We start from the raw sequence: 26,260 nt of genomic DNA, 5'->3' as shown, positions 1-26,260 counted from the left end.
CACAGTGTGTTAAAACCAATTAAAAACAAGCGCATATAACTGATATCAAACGAATACATATATATATATATATATATATATATATATATACATACAGTCATGGCCAAAAGTATTCACACCCCTGCAATTCTGTCAGATAATACTCAGTTTCTTCCTGAAAATGATTGCAAACACAAATTCTTTGGTATTATCTTCATTTAATTTGTCTTAAATGAAAAAAACACAAAAGAAAATGAAACAAAAAGCAAAACATTGATCATTTCACACAAAACTCCAAAAATGGGCCAGGCAAAAGTATTGGCACCCTCAGACTAATACTTGGTTGCACGACCTTTAGCCAAAATAACTGCGACCAACCGCTTCCGGTAACCATCAATGAGTTTCTTACAATGCTCTGCTGGAATTTTAGACCACTCTTCTTTGGCAAACTGCTCCAGGTCCCTGATATTTGAAGGCTGCCTTCTCCAAACTGCTATTTTTAGATCTCTCCACAGGTGATCTATGGGACTCAGGTCTGGACTCATTGCTGGCCACCTTAGAAGTCTCCAGTGCTTTCTCTCAAACCATTTTCTAGTGTTTTTTGATGTGTGTTTTGGGTCATTGTCCTGCTGGAAGACCCATGACCTCTGAGGGAGAAACAACTTTCTCACACTGGGCCCTACATTATGTAGCAAAATTTATTGGTAGTCTTCAGACTTCATAATGCCATGCACACGGTCAAGCAGTCCAGTGCCAGAGGCAGCAAAGCAACCCCAAAACATCAGGGAACCTCCACCATGTTTGACTGTAGGGACCGTGTTCTTTTCTTTGAATGCCTCTTTTTTTTCTCCTGTAAACTCAATCTTATCCCGAGACATAAAAAAGCCAGGTTGGAGTTTGCCAAAACTTACCTGAAAAAGCCTAAAACGTTTTGGAAGAATGTTCTCTGGTCAGATGAGACAAACGTAGAGCTTTTTGGACAAAGGCATCAACATTGCGTTTACAGGAGAAAAAAAGAGGCATTCAAAGAAAAGAACACGGTCTCTACAGTCAAACATGGTGGAGGTTCCCTGATGTTTTGGGGTTGCTTTGCTGCCTCTGGCACTGGACTGCTTGACCGTGTGCATGGCATTATGAAGTCTGAAGACTACCAACAAATTTTGCAGCATAATGTAGGGCCCAGTGTGAGAAAGTTGTTTCTCCCTCAGAGGTCATGGGTCTTCCAGCAGGACAATGACCCAAACACACACTTCAAAAAGCACTAGAAAATGGTTTGAGAGAAAGCACTGGAGACTTCTAAGGTGGCCAGCAATGAGTCCAGACCTGAATCCCATAGAACACCTGTGGAGAGATCTAAAAATGGCAGTTTGTAGAAGGCAGCCTTCAAATATCAGGGACCTGGAGCAGTTTGCCAAAGAAGAATGGTCTAAAATTCCAGCAGAGCATTGTAAGAAACTTATTAATGGTTACCGGAAGCAGTAGGTCGCAGTTATTGTGGCTAAAGGTTGTGCAACCAAGTATTAGGCTGAGGGTGCCAATACTTTTGTCTGGCCCATTTTTGGAGTTTTGTGTGAAATGATCAATGTTTTGCTTTTTGCTTCATTTTCTTTTGTGTTTTTTCATTTAAGACAAATTAAATGAAGATAATAATACCAAAGAATTTGTGTTTGCAATCATTTTCAGGAAGAAACTGAGTATAATGTGACAGAATTGCAGGGGTGTCAATACTTTTGGCCATGACTGTATATCTATACAAAAATGTATATACATGCAGTCCCACCATAGAAATACGGCGGCAAGTACTTCGTATCTTAAAACTAAAGGAATATTCAAAGTCATTGCTCGCATAATCTTTTTTGAGAGCCGAGGGAAGGGAGAAATAATAGCATACGCATATCTACCAAAATTACATATAAATTGTATAAATATACAGCAAACAATAATGTAACAAAACTCAAAAAGAGAAAGCAAACATATAGCAAAACTAAGAGAAATGGAGAACATGAAAAACATCCATGAAGCGACAAAAAAAGCCACAAAAAAGCCACAAAAAAGGAAAAAACTACAGAAAGACCGACATGTCGACTCGATCATTCAAACCGGCTGGGCCGGTAGCTTTCGTTCGCAGTATCCATTTTGCTTCCTGTCTTAATAATATTTTATGGAGGTCGCCACCTTGCACAGGTAAAACTATTTTTTCTATACCCGCAAAGGTTAATACTTCGGGGTTACCATTGTGACTCTTTAACATGATCGATTAATCTTGGTACGCCTTTGCCCGAGGTGACCGATTTAAAGTGCTCTCTAAACCGCATGTATAGCCTGCGAATGGTCTTACCAATATAAAATCGCCCGCAGGGGCAGAAGACTACGTATACTACGAACTCTGTCTTGCAGGAGATAAATTGTCTGACCTGATGTGTCACAGGTCCAATATGTAGAGTTTGGCCCAAAAGATGAAATTTACAATACTGGCAATGACCACACCGATGATTGCCCATCGGAACAGTCCGCTCCAACCAATTTGATCTGTCCCTGGTAACCCGATTTCGCACTAACACATCTCTTACACGTGTCCCCCGCCTATTGGAGACCAAGGGACCTCCATTACTCCTACCACTGAGTTCTCTGTCCCTCTCTAAAACGTGCCAATGTTTGCGGAGTGTAGCTCTAATGTCTCTATCTAAGGGGCTATATTCGAAACAGAAAGAAAAACGTTGAGATGCTATATCCAGCGATTTCTTATTCTTTTTATGGCTACCATGTGTAGCTTCTACCCGCTCTAACGTGGATTTCAACAATTCTTCCGGATAGCCTCTTTCTCGGAGCCTACCACAGAGTTCTTCCGACTGTCGTTTAAAACCCTCCTGGGTATTGTTCACACGTCGTGTTCTTAATAACTGGCTATATGGTAAGGATTTTTTAGTGTGGTGCGGGTGAAAACTATTAAAGTGTAAGATTGAATTTACTGCTAACGATTTTCGAAAGATGGAAGTACACACCTTCTCTTCCACCACTTCTAACCATACGTCCAAAAATTCTAATGTGAGACCTCCGAATTTGTGTGTGAAGGACATCCCCATCAAATTACTGTTATTCAGATATTCCACAAATAATTGAAACTCCATCTCGGTGCCGTCCCATATCAGGAACAGGTCATCCACGTACCTTGTGTAGCGCGAAACGGCCGTCGTCTTGTTTGCCGCACTCCCTTTGGTCATTTCCCTCTCCCCCGTGCCGTGAAGATGTCCTGCTTTATGTTTGAATAAACACCTTCAACTGCAGTTGGTGAGTGCATTTGCGATTCTTCTTTACTATTTGGATTCATATGGACTTTTTTTCATGCAAATAGCACCTCCTTCTCTCTCTCGGACTGCTACAGCGGACCTGAATGTGTTAATTTGGATTTTCTCTACGTTGGTGGGGGGTTGTGCTGCTCCTTTCTTCTTTTGTTTTCTGACACATTATATATATATATATATATATATATATATATATATATATATATATATATATATATATATATATATATATATATATATATACACATATACACAATGTATATAGATGGCAATATAAGGACAAAATATCCGTATGTAGAGAAATGGCCGTAAAAAAAGAGAAATGGGCACTGAGCAAGCTAGATGAGGGCTACCTGAGCAATATAAAAAAATATAATACGAAAAAACGTGTAAATATATTAAAAAACACAATACGTGTAAGGTGTCCTCAATGGCAATAAGGTGCAAATGAAAGTGCAGGAAATAGTAATTCAAGCTAGTGTGAACAAGGGTAAGGGAGGGCTGCTAAGTGATCAAGCATAAGTAAACACACAACGTGTAGGAGTGGTGAGAAATGAGCCCAAGATCACAGAAGCTGCTCAATGCAGAGAAAACCATACGGCCACAAGAGATAATTACCTCTGCCAACTAAGTGTCCGGTCCTCCAGGTACAGCGCACCCCAACGCACGTTTCGGACTGTGTCCTTCGTCAGGGAGTGGCGTACTGGAGGAACCGGGGGTCTATATATATGTGTGGGGGGACATACCGCTAATGAGCGAGGCCGACGCTGGAACGGCGCATGCGTCACCCGAAAGACCCGGAAGTGCGCAGAGCCCGCGTCACGCGACCCGGCAGAGAAGCGTTGCCAAGGTAACGGAGACGCAGGACGCGCGTCTAGAGGGACCCGAGCGGCGCATGCGCACGGCGGCGGCCCCACATCATCGGAGGAGAGCGTATAGTAACTGTCGATGAGGGAGCAGAAGCAAAGCGACGCATGCGTCATCAGGAGGACCCAAGGATGTGCGAACCCAAGGCCTGGAACTGGCAGCAAAGGGCCACCAAGGTACCAGGGACCCGGAACGCACAAACAAAGGGGCACAGACAGCGCATGCGTACAGCAGCGGCCCCCAATCATGGGCAGGAAAAAAGATAAACGTAAATCTAGTACAAGATGTCAATGAATCCCATTCTTTTTTATCTGATTTTAAACCCTCTGTAGGATTCCGTCAATGTGGCAAATGTGTAGCATGCCCTAATGTAGTCAGGGCACACAATTTCACTAGCTCCGATGGCCGGAATACCTTCAAAATCATGTTGTCAATTACGTTTACTACGAAGGCAGTGATATATTATGCTACTTGCCCCTGCTCTCTTATTACTCTTGGCAACGCTTCTCTGTCGGGTCGCGTGACGCGGGCTCCGCGCACTTCCGGGTCTTTCGGGTGACGCATGCGCCATTCCAGCGTCGGCCTCGCTCATCGGCGGTATGTCCCCCCACACATATATATAGACCCCCGGTTCCTCCAGTACGCCACCCCCTGACGAAGGACACAGTCCGAAACGCGCGTCGGGGTGCGCTGTACCTGGAGGACCGGACACTTAGTTGGCAGAGGTAATTATCTCTTGTGGCCGTATGGTATTCTCTGCATTGAGCAGCTTCTGTGATCTTGGGCTCATTTCTCACCACTCCTACACGTTGTGTGTTTACTTATGCTTGATCACTTAGCAGCCCTCCCTTACCCTTGTTCACACTAGCTTGAATTACTATTTCCTGCACTTTCATTTGCACCTTATTGCCATTGAGGACACCTTACACGTATTGTGTTTTTTAATATATTTACACGTTTTTTCGTATTATATTTTTTTATATTGCTCAGGTAGCCCTCATCTAGCTTACTACTTCCTGCAATTTGTGCCAACTTCCGTGGCAATGTCCGGAGCTAATGTCCGGAGCTAATGTCCGGAGCTAATGTCCGGAGCTAATGTCCGGAGCTAATGTCCGGAGCTAATGTCCGGAGCTAATGTCCGGAGCTAATGTCCGGAGCTAATGTCCGGAGCTAATGTCCGGAGCTAATGTCCGGAGCTAATGTCCGGAGCTAATGTCCGGAGCTAATGTCCGGAGCTAATGTCCGGAGCTAATGTCCGGAGCTAATGTCCGGAGCTAATGTCCGGAGCTAATGTCCGGAGCTAATGTCCGGAGCTAAGTGACGTCAACAGTGTCCAGTGTCTGATTGGTTGCCGCCTGCTGCGAGCGACCAATCAGAAACGTGCCGTACTGTGACACACTCCGCCCGCCATTTTGGTGTGATTTTTGAATTTTTACCTCACAGCAAGTTTCTACTGCGTGGAGGCGGGCCCAGTGACGTTGCTCTTCAAGCTCCTGCCGAATTTCGTCAAAAAAATGATAATACCATTTACCAAAACTATATATATTTAGTTGTGAAGTGGTTCAGTGACATTTTCACACCAATTTTGAACTTTTGTTTGGTGTTTTCTCCATATACTGCCTATTATTTTTGTTCTTTCTTACTATTATTTATTAATTGTATTATTCTTACATTTGAATAAATAAAGTATATATGGATTCTAGACTCCCGATTCTTTAGAATCGGGCTGCCATCTAGTTTTTTATATATATATTCTGTCCTCCAGTTACAGGCACACTTTTGTGATTGCCTATTGTTGCCCTGTATAGTATATAATTATATATTTATGTAATAAAGGCATTTTAGTTTACCGTACCTTTCCTTGTTTTTACTATTTTATCTGGGTAATTTTTACACACCCATACAAGGTTTTATTATATATTTTGATTTCCATACTTTAGGTTCTTCGTTTCACTGATAGAGAACTTTGCCGTCAGCCTCTCCCGGCCCAAACTAGCCGATAACAAAGAGCAACAGTAAGAGTACAATAAGAATAGTCACCTCTGGGGTCACGGTCTGTCCATGCTTGCCTCGATCCATAAGTATCTGGAGATAGCTGGTGAAGAGCCCAGCCGCTTTCTCCCACTCGTTCTTACACACGGCTTTCCATATGAGCTGCTGACACAGATCCCTTGACACGTGGTAGCTCTTCCGTGGTCTTGCACGTGCTTAAGTACCCAAGGGAAAAGAAAGCCATAAACATGCTTGTTATAAACTGGACAAGACCCAGTAATGGCCGACGTTTATTCCACCGCTGCCCCACACACATCACTACTGTATATGAAGACCAGAGAGTTTATTATTATTATTTAGTTTCCATTATGATCTGTTACTGGCCTGGCGGACTCAAGAATTATAAGTATATACCCTCAACATAACACCCGCTATGAAAATCATAATCTATCTATCTAGATAGATATAGACACAAACACACACTGTATAGTTGTTGAGAGCTTGGCCTACCGGCAGCCACCACCAGAGGGAGCTCACCTCCTGCTGATTTATTATTATTGAGCTCTATGTGTACACAGTAGTCGGTGAGCTCCCTCTAGTGGTGACTGTGGGCAACTTACAGTTTACTCTATAACAGGGGTCCCCAACCCGTAGCTCGCAAGCCACATGTGGCTCGCCTGCTCCAGGCATGTGGCTCGCCGACGGTCACTGAAAAAAGTCCCCAAGGAGCTGCCCTGCCGGCTGTATTACCCGCCCCCCTGCCTGTAATACCCACCCGCCACCTGCTCCTGCTATGTGTGAAAGGAGCTGCCCCGCCGGCTGTATTACCCGCCCCGCTGCCTGTAATACCCGCCCGCCACCTGCTCCTGCTATGTGTGAAAGGAGCCGCCCCGCCGGCTGTATTACCCGCCCCCCTGCCTGTAATACCCGCCCGCCACCTGCTCCTGCTATGTGTGAAAGGAGCCGCCCCGCCGGCTGTAATACCTGCCCCCCTGCCTGTAATACCCACCCGCCACCTGCTCCTGCTATGTGTGAAAGGAGCCGCCCCGCCGGCTGTATTACCCGCCCCGCTGCCTGTAATACCCGCCCGCCACCTGCTCCTGCTCTGTGTGAAAGGAGCCGCCCCGCCGGCTGTATTACCCGCCCCCCTGCCTGTAATACCCGCCCGCCACCTGCTCCTGCTATGTGTGAAAGGAGCCGCCCCGCCGGCTGTATTACCCGCCCCGCTGCCTGTAATACCCGCCCGCCACCTGCTCCTGCTATGTGTGAAAGGAGCCGCCCCGCCGGCTGTATTACCCGCCCCCCTGCCTGTAATACCCGCCCGCCACCTGCTCCTGCTATGTGTGAAAGGAGCCGCCCCGCCGGCTGTATTACCCGCCCCGCTGCCTGTAATACCCACCCGCCACCTGCTCCTGCTATGTGTGAAAGGAGCCGCCCCGCCGGCTGTATTACCCGCCCCGCTGCCTGTAATACCCGCCCGCCACCTGCTCCTGCTATGTGTGAAAGGAGCCGCCCCGCCGGCTGTATTACCCGCCCCCCTGCCTGTAATACCCACCCGCCACCTGCTCCTGCTATTTGTGAAAGGAGCCGCCCCGCCGGCTGTATTACCCGCCCCCCTGCCTGTAATACCCGCCCGCCACCTGCTCCTGCTATGTGTGAAAGGAGCCGCCCCGCCGGCTGTATTACCCGCCCCCCTGCCTGTAATACCCGCCCGCCACCTGCTCCTGCTATGTGTGAAAGGAGCCGCCCCGCCGGCTGTATTACCCGCCCCCCTGCCTGTATTACCCACCCGCCACCTGCTCCTGCTCTGTGTGAAAGGAGCCGCCCCGCCGGCTGTATTACCCGCCCCCCTGCCTGTAATACCCACCCGCCACCTGCTCCTGCTATGTGTGAAAGGAGCCGCCCCGCCGGCTGTATTACCCGCCCCCCTGCCTGTAATACCCGCCCGCCACCTGCTCCTGCTCTGTGTGAAAGGAGCCGCCCCGCTGGCTGTATTACCCGCCCCCCTGCCTGTAATACCCGCCCGCCACCTGCTCCTGCTATGTGTGAAAGGAGCCGCCCCGCCGGCTGTATTACCCGCCCCCCTGCCTGTAATACCCGCCCGCCACCTGCTCCTGCTATGTGTGAAAGGAGCCGCCCCGCCGGCTGTATTACCCGCCCCCCTGCCTGTAATACCCGCCCACCACCTGCTCCTGCTCTGTGTGAAAGGAGCCGCCCCGCCGGCTGTATTACCCGCCCCCCTGCCTGTAATACCCGCCCACCACCTGCTCCTGCTCTGTGTGAAAGGAGCCGCCCCGCCGGCTGTATTACCCGCCCCCCTGCCTGTAATACCCGCCCACCAGCTGCTCCTGCTATGTGTGAAAGGAGCCGCCCCGCCGGCTGTATTACCCGCCCCCCTGCCTGTATTACCCGCCCACCAGCTGCTCCTGCTATGTGTGAAAGGAGCCGCCCCGCCGGCTGTATTACCCGCCCCGCTGCCTGTAATACCCGCCCGCCACCTGCTCCTGCTATGTGTGAAAGGAGCCGCCCCGCCGGCTGTATTACCCGCCCCCCTGCCTGTAATACCCACCCGCCACCTGCTCCTGCTATTTGTGAAAGGAGCCGCCCCGCCGGCTGTATTACCCGCCCCCCTGCCTGTAATACCCGCCCACCACCTGCTCCTGCTATGTGTGAAAGGAGCCGCCCCGCCGGCTGTATTACCCGCCCCCCTGCCTGTAATACCCGCCCGCCACCTGCTCCTGCTATGTGTGAAAGGAGCCGCCACGCCGGCTGTATTACCCGCCCCCCTGCCTGTATTACCCACCCGCCACCTGCTCCTGCTCTGTGTGAAAGGAGCCGCCCCGCCGGCTGTATTACCCGCCCCCCTGCCTGTAATACCCACCCGCCACCTGCTCCTGCTATGTGTGAAAGGAGCCGCCCCGCCGGCTGTATTACCCGCCCCCCTGCCTGTAATACCCGCCCGCCACCTGCTCCTGCTATGTGTGAAAGGAGCCGCCCCGCCGGCTGTATTACCCGCCCCCCTGCCTGTAATACCCGCCCACCACCTGCTCCTGCTCTGTGTGAAAGGAGCCGCCCCGCCGGCTGTATTACCCGCCCCCCTGCCTGTAATACCCGCCCACCACCTGCTCCTGCTCTGTGTGAAAGGAGCCGCCCCGCCGGCTGTATTACCCGCCCCCCTGCCTGTAATACCCGCCCACCAGCTGCTCCTGCTATGTGTGAAAGGAGCCGCCCCGCCGGCTGTATTACCCGCCCCCCTGCCTGTATTACCCGCCCCCCTGCCTGTAATACCCGCCCGCCACCTGCTCCTGCTATGTGTGAAAGGAGCCGCCCCGCCGGCTGTATTACCCGCCCCCCTGCCTGTAATACCCGCCCGCCACCTGCTCCTGCTCTGTGTGAAAGGAGCCGCCCCGCCGGCTGTATTACCCGCCCCCCTGCCTGTAATACCCACCCGCCACCTGCTCCTGCTATGTGGGAAAGGAGCCGCCCCGCCGGCTGTATTACCCGCCCCCCTGCCTGTAATACCCACCCGCCACCTGCTCCTGCTATGTGTGAAAGGAGCCGCCCCGCCGGCTGTATTACCCGCTCCCCTGCCTGTAATACCCGCCCGCCACCTGCTCCTGCTATGTGTGAAAGGAGCCGCCCCGCCGGCTGTATTACCCGCCCCCTGCCTGTAATACCCGCCCGCCACCTGCTCCTGCTATGTGTGAAAGGAGCCGCCCCGCCGGCTGTATTACCCGCCCCCCTGCCTGTAATACCCACCCGCCACCTGCTCCTGCTATGTGTGAAAGGAGCCGCCCCGCCGGCTGTATTACCCGCTCCCCTGCCTGTAATACCCGCCCGCCACCTGCTCCTGCTCTGTGTGAAAGGAGCCGCCCCGCCGGCTGTATTACCCGCCCCCTGCCTGTAATACCCGCCCGCCACCTGCTCCTGCTATGTGTGAAAGGAGCTGCCCCGCCGGCTGTATTACCCGCCCCCCTGCCTGTAATACCCGCCCGCCACCTGCTCCTGCTCTGTGTGAAAGGAGCTGCCCCGCCGGCTGTATTACCCGCCCCCCTGCCTGTAATACCCGCCCACCACCTGCTCCTGCTCTGTGTGAAAGGAGCCGCCCCGCCGGCTGTATTACCCGCCCCACTGCCTGTAATACCCGCCCACCACCTGCTCCTGCTCTGTGTGAAAGGAGCCGCCCCGCCGGCTGTATTACCCGCCCCCCTGCCTGTAATACCCGCCCGCCACCTGCTCCTGCTCTGTGTGAAAGGAGCCGCCCCGCCGGCTGTATTACCCGCCCCCTGCCTGTAATACCCGCCCGCCACCTGCTCCTGCTATGTGTGAAAGGAGCTGCCCCGCCGGCTGTATTACCTGCCCCCCTGCCTGTAATACCCGCCCGCCACCTGCTCCTGCTATGTGTGAAAGGAGCCGCCCCGCCGGCTGTATTACCCACCCCCCTGCCTGTAATACCCGCCCGCCACCTGCTCCTGCTCTGTGTGAAAGGAGCCGCCCCGCCGGCTGTATTACCCACCCCCCTGCCTGTAATACCCGCCCGCCACCTGCTCCTGCTCTGTGTGAAAGGAGCCGCCCCGCCGGCTGTATTACCCGCCCCCTGCCTGTAATACCCGCCCACCAGCTGCTCCTGCTATGTGTGAAAGGAGCCGCCCCGCCGGCTGTATTACCCGCCCCCTGCCTGTAATACCCGCCCGCCACCTGCTCCTGATATGTGTGAAAGGAGCCGCCCCGCCGGCTGTATTACCCGCCCCCCTGCCTGTAATACCCGCCCGCCACCTGCTCCTGCTCTGTGTCAAAGGAGCTGCCCCGCCGGCTGTATTACCCGCCCCCCTGCCTGTAATACCCGCCCGCCACCTGCTCCTGCTCTGTGTGAAAGGAGCTGCCCCGCCGGCTGTATTACCCGCCCCCCTGCCTGTAATACCCACCCGCCACCTGCTCCTGCTATGTGTGAAAGGAGCCGCCCCGCCGGCTGTATTATCCGCCCCCCTGCCTGTAATACCCGCCCACCACCTGCTCCTGCTATGTGTGAAAGGAGCCGCCCCGCCGGCTGTATTACCCGCCCCCCTGCCTGTAATACCCGCCCGCCACCTGCTCCTGCTCTGTGTGAAAGGAGCCGCCCCGCCGCTGTATTACCCGCCCCCTGCCTGTAATACCCGCCCGCCACCTGCTCCTGCTCTGTGTGAAAGGAGCCGCCCCGCCGGCTGTATTACCCGCCCCCCTGCCTGTAATACCCACCCGCTCCTGCTATGTGTGAAAGGAGCTGCCCCGCCGGCTGTATTACCCGCCCCCCTGCCTGTAATACCCACCCGCTCCTGCTATGTGTGAAAGGAGCCGCCCCGCCGGCTGTATTACCCGCCCCCCTGCCTGTAATACCCACCCGCCACCTGCTCCTGCTCTGTGTGAAAGGAGCCGCCCCGCCGGCTGTATTACCCGCCCCCCTGCCTGTATTACCCACCCGCCACCTGCTCCTGTTATGTGTGAAAGGAGCCGCCCCGCCGGCTGTATTACCCGCCCCCCTGCCTGTAATACCCGCCCGCCACCTGCTCCTGCTATGTGGGAAAGGAGCTGCCCCGCCGGCTGTATTACCCGCCCCCTGCCTGTAATACCCGCCCACCACCTGCTCCTGCTATGTGTGAAAGGAGCCGCCCCGCCGGCTGTATTACCCGCCCCCCTGCCTGTAATACCCGCCCGCCACCTGCTCCTGCTATGTGTGAAAGGAGCCGCCCCGCCGACTGTATTACCCGCCCCCCTGCCTGTAATACCCGCCCACCACCTGCTCCTGCTATGTGTGAAAGGAGCCGCCCCCCTGCCTGTATTACCCGCCCCCCTGCCTGTAATACCCGCCCGCCACCTGCTCCTGCTATGTGTGAAAGGAGCCGCCCCGCCGGCTGTATTACCCGCCCCCCTGCCTGTAATACCCACCCGCCACCTGCTCCTGCTATGTGTGAAAGGAGCCGCCCCGCTGGCTGTATTACCCGCCCCCCTGCCTGTAATTCCCACCCGCCACCTGCTCCTGCTATGTGTGAAAGGAGCCGCCCCGCCGGCTGTATTACCCGCCCCCCTGCCTGTAATACCCGCCCACCACCTGCTCCTGCTATGTGTGAAAGGAGCCGCCCCGCTGGCTGTATTACCCGCCCCCCTGCCTGTAATACCCGCCCACCACCTGCTCCTGCTCTGTGTGAAAGGAGCCGCCCCGCCGGCTGTATTACCCGCCCCCCTGCCTGTAATACCCACCCACCAGCTGCTCCTGCTCTGTGTGAAAGGAGCCGCTCCGCTGGCTGTATTACCCACCCACCTGCCTGTAATACCCACCCGCCACCTGCTCCTGCTATGTGTGAAAGGAGCCGCCCCGCCGGCTGTATTACCCGCCCCCCTGCCTGTAATACCCACCCACCAGCTGCTCCTGCTCTGTGTGAAAGGAGCCGCTCCGCTGGCTGTATTACCCGCCCCCCTGCCTGTAATACCCGCCCACCACCTGCTCCTGCTCTGTGTGAAAGGAGCCGCCCCGCCGGCTGTATTACCCGCCCCCCTGCCTGTAATACCCGCCCGCCACCTGCTCCTGCTATGTGTGAAAGGAGCCGCCCCGCCGGCTGTATTACCCGCCCCCCTGCCTGTAATACCCACCCACCACCTGCTCCTGCTATGTGGGAAAGGAGCCGCCCCGCCGGCTGTATTACCCGCCCCCTGCCTGTAATACCCGCCCGCCACCTGCTCCTGCTATGTGGGAAAGGAGCCGCCCCGCCGGCTGTATTACCCGCCCCCTGCCTGTAATACCCACCCGCCACCTGCTCCTGCTCTGTGTGAAAGGAGCCGCCCCGCCGGCTGTATTACCCGCCCCCTGCCTGTAATACCCGCCCACCACCTGCTCCTGCTATGTGTGAAAGGAGCCGCCCCGCCGGCTGTAATACCTGCCCCCCTGCCTGTAATACCCGCCCACCACCTGCTCCTGCTATGTGTGAAAGGAGCCGCCCCGCCGGCTGTAATACCTGCCCCCCTGCCTGTATTACCCACCCGCTCCTGCTATGTGTGAAAGGAGCCGCCCCGCCAGCTGTATTACCCGCCCCCCTGCCTGTAATACCCGCCCGCCACCTGCTCCTGCTCTGTGTGAAAGGAGCTGCCCCGCCGGCTGTATTACCCGCCCCCCTGCCTGTATTACCCGCCCGCCACATGCTCCTGCTCTGTGTGAAAGGAGCCGCCCCGCCAGCTGTATTACCCGCCCCCCTGCCTGTAATACCCACCCGCTCCTGCTATATGTGAAAGGAGCCGCCCCGCCGGCTGTATTACCCGCCCCCCTGCCTGTAATACCCGCCCGCCACCTGCTCCTGCTATGTGTGAAAGGAGCCGCCCCGCCGGCTGTATTACCCGCCCCCCTGCCTGTAATACCCACCCGCCACCTGCTCCTGCTCTGTGTGAAAGGAGCCGCCCCGCCGGCTGTATTACCCGCCCCCCTGCCTGTAATACCCGCCCGCCACCTGCTCCTGCTATGTGTGAAAGGAGCTGCCCCGCCGGCTGTATTACCCGCCCCCCTGCCTGTAATACCCGCCCGCCACCTGCTCCTGCTATGTGTGAAAGGAGCCGCCCCGCCGGCTGTATTACCCGCCCCCCTGCCTGTAATACCCACCCGCCACCTGCTCCTGCTCTGTGTGAAAGGAGCCGCCCCGCCGGCTGTATTACCCGCCCCCCTGCCTGTATTACCCACCCGCCACCTGCTCCTGCTATGTGTGAAAGGAGCCGCCCCGCCGGCTGTATTACCCGCCCCCCTGCCTGTAATACCCACCCGCCACCTGCTCCTGCTATGTGTGAAAGGAGCCGCCCCGCCGGCTGTATTACCCGCCCCCCTGCCTGTAATACCCGCCCACCACCTGCTCCTGCTATGTGTGAAAGGAGCCGCCCCGCCGGCTGTATTACCCGCCCCCCTGCCTGTAATACCCACCCGCCACCTGCTCCTGCTCTGTGTGAAAGGAGCCGCCCCGCCGGCTGTATTACCCGCCCGCCACATGCTCCTGCTCTGTGTGAAAGGAGCCGCCCCGCCAGCTGTATTACCCGCCCCCCTGCCTGTAATACCCACCCGCTCCTGCTATGTGTGAAAGGAGCCGCCCCGCCGGCTGTATTACCCGCCCCCCTGCCTGTAATACCCACCCGCCACCTGCTCCTGCTCTGTGTGAAAGGAGCCGCCCCGCCGGCTGTATTACCCGCCCCCCTGCCTGTAATACCCGCCCGCCACCTGCTCCTGCTATGTGTGAAAGGAGCCGCCCCGCCGGATGTATTACCCGCCCCCCTGCCTGTAATACCCACCCGCCACCTGCTCCTGCTATGTGTGAAAGGAGCCGCCCCGCCGGCTGTATTACCCGCTCCCCTGCCTGTAATACCCGCCCGCCACCTGCTCCTGCTATGTGTGAAAGGAGCCGCCCCGCCGGCTGTATTACCCGCCCCCTGCCTGTAATACCCGCCCGCCACCTGCTCCTGCTATGTGTGAAAGGAGCCGCCCCGCCGGCTGTATTACCCGCCCCCCTGCCTGTAATACCCACCCGCCACCTGCTCCTGCTATGTGTGAAAGGAGCCGCCCCGCCGGCTGTATTACCCGCTCCCCTGCCTGTAATACCCGCCCGCCACCTGCTCCTGCTCTGTGTGAAAGGAGCCGCCCCGCCGGCTGTATTACCCGCCCCCCTGCCTGTAATACCCGCCCACCACCTGCTCCTGCTCTGTGTGAAAGGAGCCGCCCCGCCGGCTGTATTACCCGCCCCACTGCCTGTAATACCCGCCCACCACCTGCTCCTGCTCTGTGTGAAAGGAGCCGCCCCGCCGGCTGTATTACCCGCCCCCCTGCCTGTAATACCCGCCCACCACCTGCTCCTGCTCTGTGTGAAAGGAGCCGCCCCGCCGGCTGTATTACCCGCCCCCCTGCCTGTAATACCCGCCCGCCACCTGCTCCTGCTCTGTGTGAAAGGAGCCGCCCCGCCGGCTGTATTACCCGCCCCCTGCCTGTAATACCCGCCCGCCACCTGCTCCTGCTATGTGTGAAAGGAGCTGCCCCGCCGGCTGTATTACCTGCCCCCCTGCCTGTAATACCCGCCCGCCACCTGCTCCTGCTATGTGTGAAAGGAGCCGCCCCGCCGGCTGTATTACCCACCCCCCTGCCTGTAATACCCGCCCGCCACCTGCTCCTGCTCTGTGTGAAAGGAGCCGCCCCGCCGGCTGTATTACCCACCCCCCTGCCTGTAATACCCGCCCGCCACCTGCTCCTGCTCTGTGTGAAAGGAGCCGCCCCGCCGGCTGTATTACCCGCCCCCTGCCTGTAATACCCGCCCACCAGCTGCTCCTGCTATGTGTGAAAGGAGCCGCCCCGCCGGCTGTATTACCCGCCCCCTGCCTGTAATACCCGCCCGCCACCTGCTCCTGATATGTGTGAAAGGAGCCGCCCCGCCGGCTGTATTACCCGCCCCCCTGCCTGTAATACCCGCCCGCCACCTGCTCCTGCTCTGTGTCAAAGGAGCTGCCCCGCCGGCTGTATTACCCGCCCCCCTGCCTGTAATACCCGCCCGCCACCTGCTCCTGCTCTGTGTGAAAGGAGCTGCCCCGCCGGCTGTATTACCCGCCCCCCTGCCTGTAATACCCACCCGCCACCTGCTCCTGCTATGTGTGAAAGGAGCCGCCCCGCCGGCTGTATTATCCGCCCCCCTGCCTGTAATACCCGCCCACCACCTGCTCCTGCTATGTGTGAAAGGAGCCGCCCCGCCGGCTGTATTACCCGCCCCCCTGCCTGTAATACCCGCCCGCCACCTGCTCCTGCTCTGTGTGAAAGGAGCCGCCCCGCCGCTGTATTACCCGCCCCCTGCCTGTAATACCCGCCCGCCACCTGCTCCTGCTCTGTGTGAAAGGAGCCGCCCCGCCGGCTGTATTACCCGCCCCCCTGCCTGTAATACCCACCCGCTCCTGCTATGTGTGAAAGGAGCTGCCCCGCCGGCTGTATTACCCGCCCCCCTGCCTGTAATACCCACCCGCTCCTGCTATGTGTGAAAGGAGCCGCCCCGCCGGCTGTATTACCCGCCCCCCTGCCTGTAATACCCACCCGCCACCTGCTCCTGCTCTGTGTGAAAGGAGCCGCCCCGCCGGCTGTATTACCCGCCCCCCTGCCTGTATTACCCACCCGCCACCTGCTCCTGTTATGTGTGAAAGGAGCCGCCCCGCCGGCTGTATTACCCGCCCCCCTGCCTGTAATACCCACCCGCCACCTGCTCCTGCTATGTGGGAAAGGAGCTGCCCCGCCGGCTGTATTACCCGCCCCCCTGCCTGTAATACCCACCCACCACCTGCTCCTGCTATGTGTGAAAGGAGCCGCCCCGCTGGCTGTATTACCCGCCCCCCTGCCTGTAATACCCACCCGCCACCTGCTCCTGCTATGTGTGAAAGGAGCCGCCCCGCTGGCTGTATTACCCGCCCCCCTGCCTGTAATTCCCACCCGCCACCTGCTCCTGCTATGTGTGAAAGGAGCCGCCCCGCCGGCTGTATTACCCGCCCCCCTGCCTGTAATACCCGCCCACCACCTGCTCCTGCTATGTGTGAAAGGAGCCGCCCCGCTGGCTGTATTACCCGCCCCCCTGCCTGTAATACCCGCCCACCACCTGCTCCTGCTCTGTGTGAAAGGAGCCGCCCCGCCGGCTGTATTACCCGCCCCCCTGCCTGTAATACCCACCCGCCACCTGCTCCTGCTATGTGTGAAAGGAGCCGCCCCGCCGGCTGTATTACCCGCCCCCCTGCCTGTAATACCCACCCACCAGCTGCTCCTGCTCTGTGTGAAAGGAGCCGCTCCGCTGGCTGTATTACCCGCCCCCCTGCCTGTAATACCCGCCCACCACCTGCTCCTGCTCTGTGTGAAAGGAGCCGCCCCGCCGGCTGTATTACCCGCCCCCCTGCCTGTAATACCCGCCCGCCACCTGCTCCTGCTATGTGTGAAAGGAGCCGCCCCGCCGGCTGTATTACCCGCCCCCCTGCCTGTAATACCCACCCACCACCTGCTCCTGCTATGTGGGAAAGGAGCCGCCCCGCCGGCTGTATTACCCGCCCCCTGCCTGTAATACCCGCCCGCCACCTGCTCCTGCTATGTGGGAAAGGAGCCGCCCCGCCGGCTGTATTACCCGCCCCCTGCCTGTAATACCCACCCGCCACCTGCTCCTGCTCTGTGTGAAAGGAGCCGCCCCGCCGGCTGTATTACCCGCCCCCCTGCCTGTAATACCCGCCCGCCACCTGCTCCTGCTATGTGGGAAAGGAGCCGCCCCGCCGGCTGTATTACCCGCCCCCTGCCTGTAATACCCACCCGCCACCTGCTCCTGCTCTGTGTGAAAGGAGCCGCCCCGCCGGCTGTATTACCCGCCCCCTGCCTGTAATACCCGCCCACCACCTGCTCCTGCTATGTGTGAAAGGAGCCGCCCCGCCGGCTGTAATACCTGCCCCCCTGCCTGTAATACCCGCCCACCACCTGCTCCTGCTATGTGTGAAAGGAGCCGCCCCGCCGGCTGTAATACCTGCCCCCCTGCCTGTATTACCCACCCGCTCCTGCTATGTGTGAAAGGAGCCGCCCCGCCAGCTGTATTACCCGCCCCCCTGCCTGTAATACCCGCCCGCCACCTGCTCCTGCTCTGTGTGAAAGGAGCTGCCCCGCCGGCTGTATTACCCGCCCCCCTGCCTGTATTACCCGCCCGCCACATGCTCCTGCTCTGTGTGAAAGGAGCCGCCCCGCCAGCTGTATTACCCGCCCCCCTGCCTGTAATACCCACCCGCTCCTGCTATGTGTGAAAGGAGCCGCCCCGCCGGCTGTATTACCCGCCCCCCTGCCTGTAATACCCGCCCGCCACCTGCTCCTGCTATGTGTGAAAGGAGCCGCCCCGCCGGCTGTATTACCCGCCCCCCTGCCTGTAATACCCACCCGCCACCTGCTCCTGCTCTGTGTGAAAGGAGCCGCCCCGCCGGCTGTATTACCCGCCCCCCTGCCTGTAATACCCGCCCGCCACCTGCTCCTGCTATGTGTGAAAGGAGCTGCCCCGCCGGCTGTATTACCCGCCCCCCTGCCTGTAATACCCGCCCGCCACCTGCTCCTGCTATGTGTGAAAGGAGCCGCCCCGCCGGCTGTATTACCCGCCCCCCTGCCTGTAATACCCACCCGCCACCTGCTCCTGCTCTGTGTGAAAGGAGCCGCCCCGCCGGCTGTATTACCCGCCCCCCTGCCTGTATTACCCACCCGCCACCTGCTCCTGCTATGTGTGAAAGGAGCCGCCCCGCCGGCTGTATTACCCGCCCCCTGCCTGTAATACCCGCCCGCCACCTGCTCCTGATATGTGTGAAAGGAGCCGCCCCGCCGGCTGTATTACCCGCCCCCCTGCCTGTAATACCCACCCGCCACCTGCTCCTGCTATGTGTGAAAGGAGCCGCCCCGCCGGCTGTATTACCCGCCCCCCTGCCTGTAATACCCGCCCACCACCTGCTCCTGCTATGTGTGAAAGGAGCCGCCCCGCCGGCTGTATTACCCGCCCCCCTGCCTGTAATACCCACCCGCCACCTGCTCCTGCTCTGTGTGAAAGGAGCCGCCCCGCCGGCTGTATTACCCGCCCGCCACATGTTCCTGCTCTGTGTGAAAGGAGCCGCCCCGCCAGCTGTATTACCCGCCCCCCTGCCTGTAATACCCACCCGCTCCTGCTATGTGTGAAAGGAGCCGCCCCGCCGGCTGTATTACCCGCCCCCCTGCCTGTAATACCCACCCGCCACCTGCTCCTGCTCTGTGTGAAAGGAGCCGCCCCGCCGGCTGTATTACCCGCCCCCCTGCCTGTAATACCCGCCCGCCACCTGCTCCTGCTATGTGTGAAAGGAGCCGCCCCGCCGGCTGTATTACCCGCCCCCCTGCCTGTAATACCCACCCGCCACCTGCTCCTGCTCTGTGTGAAAGGAGCCGCCCCGCCGGCTGTATTACCCGCCCCCCTGCCTGTAATACCCACCCGCTCCTGCTATGTGTGAAAGGAGCCGCCCCGCCGGCTGTATTACCCGCCCCCCTGCCTGTAATACCCACCCGCCACCTGCTCCTGCTATGTGTGAAAGGAGCCGCCCCGCCGGCTGTATTACCCGCCCCCCTGCCTGTAATACCCACCCGCCACCTGCTCCTGCTCTGTGTGAAAGGAGCCGCCCCGCCGGCTGTATTACCCGCCCCCCTGCCTGTATTACCCACCCGCCACCTGCTCCTGCTATGTGTGAAAGGAGCCGCCCCGCCGGCTGTATTACCCGCCCCCTGCCTGTAATACCCGCCCGCCACCTGCTCCTGATATGTGTGAAAGGAGCCGCCCCGCCGGCTGTATTACCCGCCCCCCTGCCTGTAATACCCACCCGCCACCTGCTCCTGCTATGTGTGAAAGGAGCCGCCCCGCCGGCTGTATTACCCGCCCCCCTGCCTGTAATACCCGCCCACCACCTGCTCCTGCTATGTGTGAAAGGAGCCGCCCCGCCGGCTGTATTACCCGCCCCCTGCCTGTAATACCCGCCCGCCACCTGCTCCTGCTATGTGTGAAAGGAGCCGCCCCGCCGGCTGTATTACCCGCCCCCCTGCCTGTAATACCCACCCGCCACCTGCTCCTGCTATGTGTGAAAGGAGCCGCCCCGCCGGCTGTATTACCCGCCCCCTGCCTGTAATACCCGCCCACCACCTGCTCCTGCTATGTGTGAAAGGAGCAGCTCCGCCGGCTGTATTACCCGCCCCCCTGCCTGTAATACCCGCCCGCCACATGCTCCTGCTCTGTGTGAAAGGAGCCGCCCCGCCGGCTGTATTACCCGCCCCCCTGCCTGTAATACCCGCCCACCACCTGCTCCTGCTATGTGTGAAAGGAGCCGCCCCGCCGGCTGTATTACCCGCCCCCCTGCCTGTAATACCCGCCCACCACCTGCTCCTGCTATGTGTGAAAGGAGCCGCCCCACCGGCTGTATTACCCGCCCCCCTGCCTGTAATACCCACCCGCCACCTGCTCCTGCTATGTGTGAAAGGAGCTGCCCCACCGGCTGTATTACCCGCCCCCCTGCCTGTAATACCCACCCGCCACCTGCTCCTGCTATGTGTGAAAGGAGCTGCCCTGCCGGCTGTATTACCCGCCCCCCTGCCTGTAATACCCACCCGCCACCTGCTCCTGCTATGTGTGAAAGGAGCTGCCCTGCCGGCTGTATTATCCGCCCCCCTGCCTGTAATACCCGCCCACCACCTGCTCCTGCTATGTGTGAAAGGAGCCGCCCCGCCGGCTGTATTACCCGCCCCCCTGCCTGTAATACCCGCCCACCAGCTGCTCCTGCTATGTGTGAAAGGAGCCGCCCCGCCGGCTGTATTACCCGCCCCCCTGCCTGTAATACCCGCCCACCACCTGCTCCTGCTATGTGTGAAAGGAGCCGCCCCACCGGCTGTATTACCCGCCCCCCTGCCTGTAATACCCACCCGCCACCTGCTCCTGCTATGTGTGAAAGGAGCTGCCCCACCGGCTGTATTACCCGCCCCCCTGCCTGTAATACCCGCCCACCACCTGCTCCTGCTATGTGTGAAAGGAGCCGCCCCGCCGGCTGTATTACCCGCCCCCCTGCCTGTAATACCCGCCCGCCACCTGCTCCTGCTATGTGTGAAAGGAGCCGCCCCGCCGGCTGTATTACCTGCCCCCCTGCCTGTATTACCCACCCGCTCCTGCTATGTGTGAAAGGAGCCGCCCCGCCGCTTGCAATACCTGCCCCGTAATTTGCCGCTCCTCCAGCGTCAGCGACCGCATTCACTCCTGCGCAGTGGAGCGGGTCACTGTGATCTGTTAAAGTCGCACAAAGTCTCGCGAGACTTCACAAATCTCGCAAGACTTTGGTTACTGCGGCTTCTACAGAGCACAGTGAGCCGCGCCTCTGCGCAGGAGTGAATGCGGTCGCTGATTGCGGAATCCGGATAGAAGGGCAGGCTAGTCCAAGTAAAGCACTTAGCATAAGTATATATAAGCGTCCTAACAAGCATTTTAAAGATAACCTGTCACCCCCCATTACCTATTGGTAAAAGAGCCACCTTCAGCAGCACGAAGGCTGCATTCTCTGAAGGTGGCTCTTATGTTTTTTTTTTATCACAAGTAATGCAGAAATAGGGCTGTTTTCCACTTGCGAGATACACGTCCGTGTCTCGCATGTGGAAACGAAGCTCTGGCGCCGGCACTCCAGAGGGCAGCGTGCGGCCGCATAGCAACACATGGAGCCGCACGCTCCGCTCTGGAGTGACAGCGCCAGAGCTTCGTTTCCACATGCGAGACACGGACGTGTATCTCGCAAGTGGAAAACAGCCCATACAAATATAATTGCGTGCCATACCTGTATTGAGTCAGGGAGGTATGTTTTCTCCCCCTGACTCAAGCGCCTCGCTGCCATCCATCATCCCCCTCATTCCCCCGGGCGCTTTCATAGCAGAATGTGGCTCTCAAGGTAAGAAAGGTTGGGGACCCCGCTCTATAACTACAGTACTATTGATAGTGGAGAGGATTTGGAGCTCGGTAAAAATAATCAGTGTTATTGGGATTGGAGCTTAGATGTATAAAGATTTCCAAAGAAGTTTTGCTTTGTTTTTTTTTACTTACATATAGATTTCTGCATGCATGGGAGAGTGATCCCATATTCTTCTTCTTCTTTTCCTCCTCCTTCTTCAAAAGCCATTTCTGTTTCTTCTATTAAAAAACAAAACAGAGATCTTTTATTTTTGGCTGCCTCAATGCATAGAAAAAAAAGCGGAAAAAAAAGCAAGTGTTCACAAAGTCCTGATGAAATGGCTCCTACAATTTTGTGTATACAGCTCCTATGCAGAGCAATGGTTACAAAGCAAAGCCCCGTATAAGCGGTGATCTCCTCTTCTACTGTCGGGTTTATCACAAAAAAAAAAAAAAAAAAGGAACAGCGTTTTAGGGGCCAGAGAAGAGCTGCACATTGCTCTCTATGAATTGAGCGGCACGTAGCGCTGCGCTGTGTCTCCTCCACTGCTGTACCTGGCACAGTGACATCTACAGGAGGACAGTGGTACTGCAGTAAGGAGGGCCCTGTGTTCCTTTGTCCTGCTCATCAATGAGGGTCTCATCCGTGAGATCAAATAATGGTGGTCCACCAATATTGATGGCGTGGATTCAATATACCAATTTACACTTGCTGGGGTATTCCTGCTGAGGTTATGACCGAGTCTCAGAGTAGAGGGTTTGTACTTTGTAGGGCTAGAGAGATGTTATTGGTGTAACTTATGAAACCCCCCAACAAAAGCTTTAGAAAGGAAATATTGCAGGACTGATATAGGGTGGGCTACACAGGTCCAGCTACCAAAGATTTACACCTGCTACATTGCAGCATAATGCATGAGAATGGGGGACTCATTGCAACCCTAATGATACAGGGAGACAAGGGGATTGCAAAAAGTTACAACCATTTGGATATTTGTGGGACTTGCTCATCTCGGTACTCTGCAGGCCGCAGTGTGAGCCCATTCACTTTGTGTGAGCCTCAGGCTTGGTGCTGTAGAATGACCGGCCCCCCTTCATTTGGCAGCACGGTGGTAACAGAGACCGCCGCTGTTCAAAGAAGATTATTAATGGGACTGCAGCTTCATATACAGCGATGAGGTTGTTGAGACGTGTGAAGAGTCTATGTATCGCGGCCCGGGTACGGATATCTGAATCCGGCCTAAATCAGAACCACGGAAGTCAAACCTCCCCCCTCCTCCGCACCGTCAGCCCGTCTTAGCAAGATAGAATCACCTTAAAAAATAAAAACCCATTCAGCTTTAAAACAGTAAAAGATTTCTGTAATGATAATGTGGTTAGGATTGGTGGGGGTCTCACATCCTGGGACCCCACAGTCAGCTTTCTGCAGTTCCTGCGGCGGCGGCCGTGTGCACAGAGCTGTACGGGTGTACAGCAGCACTCCCCCGATCACATTCACCTACAGACTGTAAGCCCCTTGTATATTGCAGTGGTCCCATCGAGGCTTATGTCCGAACCTCTCCTTCCCTCCCAAAATGGGATCCAGGAACAGCTATAATGGTGCAAACGTGCAGTTTTTGGACGCATGCACCTACTGGAGGCGGACACCCAGAAGACTCTACTACCGCTAAGTGTCTGCATCTAGTAGGAGCAAACACCAGAAACCAGTGTTGCTGGGGGTTTAGAAATAAGCCCCCCGGGACCACTGAACATGGTGCAGAGCGCAGTGTGACAGGGGCCTGAGCTGTTCCCGTTCTGCACTCGTTTACATGTGATCAAGACGGGCGAGATCCCAAGAAATAGAACAACCGCTCCTAAAAATAAAGTCATTAATATTAAAGTTACAGAAACACAAGTTTGCACGAGGCCTGAGGGGACTTCAAATAGAACAGGGGAAAAAAGTGTTTATTGTGCAAGAGAAAAATAAAACAAGTGAAAAAAAAAAAAAAGATATAAAAAAAATATATATATTGCAATCTGCTCCAAGAAGTTTGTATCTATCAGAAGCGTTGCAAAAATAAGAAAATGGAAGAGACGCCACCGCCCGCAGCGCCGGAGAACGTATGGTGGGTCCCAGGACGATGAACCGGAAACCTTGGCGCAGATTACGACTCGGGGGAAAACAGAAAAGCGTTTAAAACCTTAATAACTTTGGTACGTTGCGCCTACTACACTCTCATGACTCATTTGGCTCCTCACTGACAGATGGAGACACAGAGCACTCAGATATATGTATATACCCTGCATTAATAACATACACATCACTAAATACCGGCCAGAGGGCCCCTGCACCCACCACACACTCCATATCCCTCCCATGTCCGGGCAGTTAGTGCAGCAGAGCCTTACTGCAGCGCACACAACTCACCCATGGCGATCAGCAGCTGGGAACCGTCCGAAACACGCTACTTCCGGTTTACACTACCATCTTGTGGTTGGCAATAGCAGGAAACAGGAAGTTGTGACCTCTGTGTGTTCTTTGTCAGCGCGCTGGAGTGACGTACTTCCGGTATATTGACTAATGCGGCAGAATAGCATGCTGGGAGTTGAAGTTTTTTTTATGCTTCCGCTCAAGTGTTTACACTCTCATAAATGCTCTTAATAGAGTAAAATAAAGTATAAAATCAATATAACATATATTTCACTGACCAATGAGAGTGCTGCTTACATTTACTATCTAATATTAGCACAATAAAAGCCGGACTACGCTTGGCTGCATGTTACTGTATTATAACTTTTTTTCCCTCTAGTCTTCTACACATAGATTCGTTGATGTAACTTAACATTTGAGAATTCATGCTCAAGAATCTTCCCATTTTAGAGGTCAATTTACCAAAACTGTCTAAAAAAGTAAAACTATTTTTGTTGCTCGTAACAACCAATCACAGCACAGCTTATATTTTACCAACGCTATTTAAAAAATAAAAGCTGGATTCTGATTGGTTGCTACGGGCAACATACTGTTTTCATTGAGACATCGTCTATAAACTAGGCCCTTAGTGTTTACATCACATTTTTTTATTTTTTTAGTTTGATTTTTTTTTTTAAGAAATGAGACTGCAAGGTGTGAATACGCCTTTAGAAATTTTGCTCACACATTTAGAGTCCCATTCACCATTGGTTACCAAGGAACAATGTGGTTATTGCAAAATACCTGCAATGCTGTTTTTCCGCATTTCCAGTGTTAGCCCGCAATGTCCGGACTGGCCGGTGGTCTCCTGACCCGACCTCAGCAGCCTCATATGCATGTTTATGGCTGGAAACCTGTGAGGGAGGGGGGTCTGTAAAGGTCAGAGGTGTGAAAAAAGTGAACATAAGGGGTCTCAGTTTCCTCCTGGGACTCCCAACAATAAAAAAAAAACGGGGTCCTTTCAATGTCAAAGCAACAAAACACTGATCGTGTATCTTGACGCCGCCATATTTTAAAAGATTTTATCACAATCTGGGATAGGTTAAATGTGTGATTGCTGGGCCCCCCACAAATACTGGCCGCTGAGGCCTCGTTCGGGCGCACGTTATTCACATACGTGTCCCAGCTGTGTTTTTCACGGACTGGACACGTACACGTTATAGTGTATAGGGCTGTTCACATCTACGTGTTTGGCGGACCCAAGATCCGGAGACAGGTCCGTTTTTGATTCTAGTCATCAAACTCAAATCAACGGGTTTGTGAAAAAAAAATGGATGTCTCAATGATGATGAAAAATACAGTTTGGGTGTTTCTCTCAGTCTTTCGGATCCATGTGTTTTTTTGGTGAAGACAAATGGGAGATGCAGGACCCCCATTCTAGTGATGATAGGGGTCCAACTAGGCTTCAGCCAATTTACGGTTACAGTCCAGACAGAAATTCGGCTGTGTCTCACCGATATCCCACCGACATGCACTGCCCCTATAGACATTAGACTAAAGTCGTCCAATATCGGCTAACAGTCTGGCGTGTATGGCGGCCTCCCGACTCTTGTTCTCAGGGAAATAAGTATCTAACAGGGCAGCACTCGGACAAGGTTGAGCATTCTAGTGTATGGGGACAAAAAGATCGTTTGTCCAACATCTATCTACTGTCTTAAAAGGATTATTCAATTTTGAAAAAAAAATTAAAAAAAGAAAAACAATCAGACTGTACTTTACTAACCATCCCGGGGTCCCCCACTACGTCTCCATCATTGCTCTCAATATTTAATATTGGCTGCAGTGCTGACGATATGTCAGCAGCACTGCGGTCAATCTGTGTCTCTGAGGGGGGACGTTGCATCTGAGCTCAATAACTGTCAACATGACATCAGCGCTGCAGACAATAACTGACACCGGCAGCAGCGGTGGAAACTCAGCGCTGGACCCGGGGTTGGTGAGTAAAGTGCATTCTGTTTTTAGAGCAACCTACGCCTGGGGTACAGGGATTTTCTAAAAGTGGACAATCCCTTCAAGGCTCAGTTTAAATAAGCATATTTTTAGACTCAGGCGTGTGCATCAGATCACAGACGGTCAGTACACGGACCAGTGTTAGTCTATGTGCACTTAAGCTATTTTCCACATAAACTTCAGGTCCATCTAGAAAAAAAATGGCAGAATGCGCTGATCTGATCCCAAATACAGACCAGACTAGAGTATGTACGTAACAG

General features: G+C 55.6%; 1 protein-coding gene across 1 annotated transcript in view; it reads right to left on the bottom strand.

Moving 5' to 3' along the window:
* Positions 1-24,086, bottom strand: part of TAF1A (TATA-box binding protein associated factor, RNA polymerase I subunit A) — a 44,054-nt gene extending 19,968 nt beyond the window's left edge. The window contains exons 1-3 of the mRNA XM_069768462.1: positions 24,009-24,086; positions 21,758-21,844; positions 6,189-6,355 (exon numbers count right to left, since the gene is read on the bottom strand). Of these exons, the coding sequence (XP_069624563.1) occupies positions 6,189-6,355; positions 21,758-21,844; positions 24,009-24,012 (258 nt within the window). The 5' untranslated portion in view covers positions 24,013-24,086. The remainder of the gene's footprint in view (positions 1-6,188; positions 6,356-21,757; positions 21,845-24,008) is intronic.
* Between the last annotated feature and the right edge of the window lie 2,174 nt (positions 24,087-26,260).

This window comes from Ranitomeya imitator, chromosome 5 (assembly GCF_032444005.1).
Source record: "Ranitomeya imitator isolate aRanImi1 chromosome 5, aRanImi1.pri, whole genome shotgun sequence".
Classification (NCBI taxonomy): Eukaryota; Metazoa; Chordata; class Amphibia; order Anura; family Dendrobatidae; genus Ranitomeya; species Ranitomeya imitator.
This window is presented reverse-complemented; position numbering and strand designations above follow the sequence as displayed.